At 36.8% G+C, this 6,000-nt stretch overlaps 1 protein-coding gene across 1 annotated transcript in view; it reads left to right on the forward strand.

Annotated features, from left to right (window-relative positions):
* The window catches only part of spon1.S (spondin 1, extracellular matrix protein S homeolog), a 175,761-nt gene extending 171,369 nt beyond the window's left edge, over positions 1-4,392 (forward strand). The window contains exons 15-16 of the mRNA XM_018260154.2: positions 676-939; positions 2,787-4,392. Coding sequence (XP_018115643.1) covers positions 676-939; positions 2,787-2,950 — 428 coding nt within the window. The 3' untranslated portion in view covers positions 2,951-4,392. The remainder of the gene's footprint in view (positions 1-675; positions 940-2,786) is intronic.
* The last annotated feature ends 1,608 nt before the right edge of the window (positions 4,393-6,000 follow it).

Genomic DNA, 6,000 nt, shown 5'->3' on the forward strand with positions numbered 1-6,000 from the left:
CCAGCAAAAAAGCCACTCCTGGTAACTTTAAGAGCGAAAATTCCGATTTTTAACTGATTTAAAGAAAGAATTTTGGCTTTGCTAGTGCAGAGAGAGCAGTTGTGCTCTCCTCACTAGTGATGAAAATGTGAGTGCCGTGGGGGGCAGCAGAACAAAGGCCACCTAGGGTGGCAAAATGGCCAGGATCACCCTGTACCCACTCTGGCATTCAAAATGGTAAGAGTCGGGTGGGAGGGGGTTGGCATCAGAAAAGACACCTCAGGGCGGTAAAGAACCCAGAAACGCCCCTGCCTGCTGCCATTATATACACACAATTATAGTCATTGAGGAAGAAAAAAACACAGCCTTAATAATATTAAGTGGCCGTTATTTAGTAACACAATATGCCAACTGATGCCAGAAGTCAACAAGCATGAAATACCACCCAATGACCCTAGCCATAGCTAGACTTGTGGATCCACCATGCCCTGGATAATAACTGCCAATAAAGTGGTGACATAGACGAAAATAAATATTATAATTAAAACCAATAAAAAAAAAATTATAAACATAAACATTATAAGAGGAATGGGTGGGAGGACAAAAAACCAGCAAATGTCAAATTTTAATATTTTAACTCCTTAGACTGGATTAAAACCAATGTGATCCATTCTATTTATGTTTCTTCCCTTTTAGCTATAAGCTGTGAATTGACAGAGTGGTCTTACTGGTCTGAGTGTAACAAATCGTGCGGCAAGGGTCACATGATTCGTACCCGAATGATCACAATGGAACCACAGTTTGGAGGAGCCGTCTGTCCGGAAACCGTGCAACGCAAAAAATGCAGATTACGTAAATGTCAAAAAAGTTCCGGGAATGAGCGAAGGCATTTAAAGGATGCCCGAGAGAAGAGAAGGAGTGAAAAAATAAAGGAAGATTCAGATGGAGAACAGTACCCTGGTAAGTAAGAAAGAATGGCTAAACTGAAATGTTTCCGCTCTGTCAGAACATTAGGATTCATCACTGTAGCACCAGACAGTTTAATTGTTCCCATTTAATTTGTACCCATAGAAACAATCCAGACAATAGCAATTGTAAAAGCGCCTTTTTGAAAATTTGAACTCGGAGTTTTGCGTTGGCGTCCCTCTCGGCTTGCATTGTTTTGCCGTGACATTGGGAGTACACCTTGATAAAGGATTTTAATGATAAATGTAGGCGTATCAAATAGGAGCTGAGACTAGTTCAAGTCATTTAAACCTTTCATAAAGTGCTATTTTACATTTATACATATATACAGTTATAGTTCAGGTGAGGTCACTTCTTGGTACGTATCAGGAAATCAAAATAAAGCTTCTGTATAAGGTTTGTTCTTCTCCTGGTGCTTACTGAACAGTACCTTTATTTATTACAGGGAATTGACCCAAACCCTATACCACTTTTATTTTTAGTAAAGTCTAAAGGTGTAGGGAGAAGAGTTTGTTTAGACGTTTAGTTTGATGTGGGATCTCATGCTGGAGACCCTGGTTCCTTTCCCTGTGGCAACATCTTGTGACCCTGGGCGTCACACGAGGTCCCATCTCCTACCAGAGAGGCCACACAAAGTATGGCTGCCTTTCTATTGTTCCAATCCTTTGTTTAAAGCACACAAATGATCATTTTTAATGTCCTGTTGGCCTTGTATCCTTTGTGCACCTTTGATGGCAACCACAGTCATCGTAGGGCAATTTCAGTCTCTTGGGAGACTTAATGCACTGCAACCAGATGGGATCTTATATTTCAGCCTAGTTTATGTACACCAAGTAACCATATTCATGGTACGGGTAAAAGAGGACATACAGAATAAATTTAGAAAAGAAGGATTCAACCATGCATGGCTTGTGGGTAGGGTTGCCACCTGCTGGTATTTTACCAGCCTGGCCGGTAAAAATAATGGATGATCCCAATGTTATTAATCGGGAAAAAAGAGAAATATATAGGAAGGCCGGTATTATTTTCCAAAAAAGGTGCAACCCTACTTGTGGGTAATAGTATGGTCCAATTAGATTAGATATCCAGAATCCGCATAGGACTGTCATGGAGGTAAAGACAATGGCAGAAGAGCAATCATAAAATACAGATGAAGCCATTGGGAATTCACATTTTGTCCAGACTCTATTTATTAGTGATCAGTCCTGCCTCTAGATGGTGCTAGAGTGCAATTTTTTCAGCACATTACTTCTGAAGGACTCTAGCATCATCTAGACCAGTGATCCCCCAATGCGTGGCTTGCAAGCAACTTTAGTGCTCACCAATCCCTTGCATGTTGCTCCCAGGGGCCTCAAAGTAGGTTATTTTTGAATTACTGGCTTGGAGGCAAGTTGTGGTTGCATAAATTGGTGTACTGCCAAAAAGAGCCTTCTATGTAATGTCAGTCCATATAGGGGCTACCCATAGTCAATAGCAGCCCATAATTGGCACCTACGGGAACTTTTTGCATGCTTATGTTGCTCTCCAACATGTTGGGAGCAACATGTGGCTCACAGGTAAAATAGGTTGGGGATCTCTGATCTAGAGGAAGGACCCAGCACTTATATAATGGGAAATCCTGATGGCTTCATCTGTAGGATCTTGGAAGTCTACAGATTTGTATAACAGTGTAGCAAATAAAAGAGTCAGCAAGCCCTGCAGCTGAGGCCATTTCTGCTAACTGAAATAGTCGCTAACGCATCATTACCCCTTTCTTTCTTTCTTTCTTTCTTTCTTTCTTTCTTTCTTTCTTTCTTTCTTTCTTTCTTTCTTTCTTTCTTTCTTTCTTTCTTTCTTTCTAGTATGTAAAATGAAACCATGGACTGCATGGACGGAATGTACCAAATTCTGCGGTGGCGGGATACAAGAGCGGTTCATGACTGTGAAGAAGAGATTCAAAAGTTCTCAGTTCACCAGCTGCAAGGACAAGAAGGAGATACGGGCTTGCAATGTCCATCCATGTTAACCGGGCGGAAAAGAGGGATGCACTACAATCGCAACAGAAGTCAATCTTTATTAGATATTTTTTATCATAGAATATATACAGTGCTTTCATTTTGCAATGTACTTTTGCTTACGACTCTTGCAGGAGCAAGAACTATATTTTCTAAATATCCAGCGGTGATGACTGACTTTGTCAGGTTAGTTCGATATCGATGATAACATTTTATCACTTGATCGTTAGCAAGAGACAACCGACTCTGGACAAGTAAATGTATCTTCCTTAACACATGGCAAACTTCAATAGTAATAGCGTATATAATGATATGCATGCCAGAGATTAGGACAAATTAGGACAAACCACCCATGTTTTTTTTTTCCAAACGCACCTCAATAGATTGGACAGTGGAGTAATCAAGACACTCCCAGCTGTACATCTACTTTGTTTAAAATAATTCATTTACATTTTTTTTTTCTTTTTAAATAGGCTACGCATGTGCTTAACGAAATCATTCCTGTTTGTTGTAAAATGTTAAATCTACTGATATTTACAAGAAATCCCAATATTTATGATGTAGCGTGTATCCCCAGCTTGTTATCACCATATTCTTGGCACAGAGAGATGAACTTGAAATTTCAGATTTTGCTGTACTGAATTCAAGAGCTTGCACTTTTATGGGGCTTCTTTTCCCAATGAGAAACGTACAAGCCCCTAGAAATAAGAACTGGGGCAAAACTGCCAGCTTCCAGACTGAGGTTGATGAAGACGGGCGAAGTCACATGTAACGTTGTCAAAAGAAGCACCAGAGATATTTCTATTGTAGGCCTTTTTTAGTAGGGAACCACTGAATCCACTATTTTGGATCTGGCCGAATCCCCGATACTATAGTGAGAGATTTGGCTGAATACCGAAATGAATCTGAATCCTAATTTGGATATGGCAGGAAAGGAAAAAGTGGGAAAAAATGTTTTTACTTCCTTTTCTTCTTTGTTTTGTGATGAAAAGTCACATATTTCCCCTTCCTGGCCCTAATTTGCATATGCAAATTAGGTCCGACCGACACACGGATTCAGCCGATTCCAAATCCTGCTGAAATTGGTTGAATACTGGCCGAACCGAATCCTGGATTCGGTGCATCCCTATTTTTTAGTTCCTTTACTTAGGCAATGGCAAATTCACTTGTGCTGGTTCACCCTTACTGGAAATAGAGAGATGAGGAATCCACTCTACATATATACAGTTTTTAATAACACAGTGCTACGCAATATGTTGGCGCTATATAAATACATGTTAATAATAATAATATGGAGGTTAAACATTATATGAGCTTGACATTATTCTGACCTTGGCCTTGTTCCTAAATTTTCTCCACCACCATTTTTATTCCTGCAGCTTTGGAACCTGGATGTCTTACAATACCATCATCTGCTGACATACTTTATAACGCTAATAAACAGTTCAACCGATCCAGTATTTTATTGTTAGTATTACATTACTCAGCATTTCGTCTGTTGTTTAGTTACTGTTTAGTTCTGAATTGCTTCTTTTAATTCTACAGTTTCAATGTTTGCACTCACTATCAAATATACAGCTATGGGATCTGTTATCCAGAATGCTCGGGACCTGGGGCTTTCCGGATAATGGATTTTTCCATAATTTGGATCTTCATACCTTAAGTCTACTAGAAAATCATGTAATCATTAAATAAACGTAACAGGCTGGTTTTGCTTCCAATAAGGATTAATTATATCTTAGTTGGGATCAGGTACAAGCTACTGTTTTATTATTACACAGAAAAAGGAAATCATTTTTAAAAATTTGGATAAAATGGAGTCTATGGGAGACGGGCTTTCCGTAATTCAGATCTTTCCGGATAACGGATCCCATACCTGTATATTAAAACCAGAATGTGTGCAAACCTAATGTTATTAATTAGTAAAAACATTATTGTTTAAAAAAATTATTTATATATATATAAATAGATATAGATATAGATATATATATATATATATATATATATATATATATATATATATATATATATAGATATATATATACATATATACATATATATATACATATATAGATATATAGATATATATATATATATATATATATATATATATATATATATATAGATATATAGATATATATATATATATATATATAGATATATATATATATATATATATATTTTTTTTTTATATGATAAATTTAGGGCTAAAATGTAATATATCCAATATGCTTTTTATAATTGAGTACAGGTACAATCAATTGTTTTAGTTTGTTCTGAATACAGTTTTATGATTAAAACTATGATGTATGCACACCCAATGTTGTAAAAAAAATTAGCTATATATTAAATGGTATGTTTATGGCTAGGTTTTTTTTTTAACATCACAGTTTTAATTATAAAAATGCAGGGAGTATAAAAAAAACCTCCCTTGGAAGCACTAAAGAATAAAAAGCAAATTGGATATATTGATGATATTTATTACACAATTTCAATAGGTTTTTTGCGTACAGAAAATCACTCAATCAGCAACCCTATCCAGCCCTTAAATAATTTATTTTTGAATTTCCTTCTAGTTTGTAGGTGGGATATCCCTACCTTATAATCCATTTGGTCAAAGGAGAAGATTCTCTTAAAAGAAAGGCCGGCTATCTTTTTATAACGTACACTGGATATTCTGTTTAAGCTGCATAAAGGTCCCACTGCTAATAATATGTGAAAAATATCCTTCATAAATTGGCCGCTACTGGTTCTTTTTCTGGAAAGCCTTTACTGTTAATGACTTCAGAATGTCCCTTTGCTGCGACGGCACAATGGTGCTTAGAGGGCTGCCATAGCTTTAGTAGTCCAGATGATGTACATTTTTAATTTTGTTTAAATTACCCCCTGCCTCCCTCTATTGCCTTGTGAACACTAGTCTGAAGGCTGCAAGTGGTTATTAGGAGAGGATTTCAGGTTTTACAGATAAATACACTTTGGTTTCAGCACATGATTTAAATTGATTTCAAGTGTTGGTTGAAATATATTGAACCAGAAATTTGTATTGAATCAGAAATATTAA

Source organism: Xenopus laevis, chromosome 4S, assembly GCF_017654675.1.
Source record: "Xenopus laevis strain J_2021 chromosome 4S, Xenopus_laevis_v10.1, whole genome shotgun sequence".
In the NCBI taxonomy this organism is placed as follows: Eukaryota; Metazoa; Chordata; class Amphibia; order Anura; family Pipidae; genus Xenopus; species Xenopus laevis.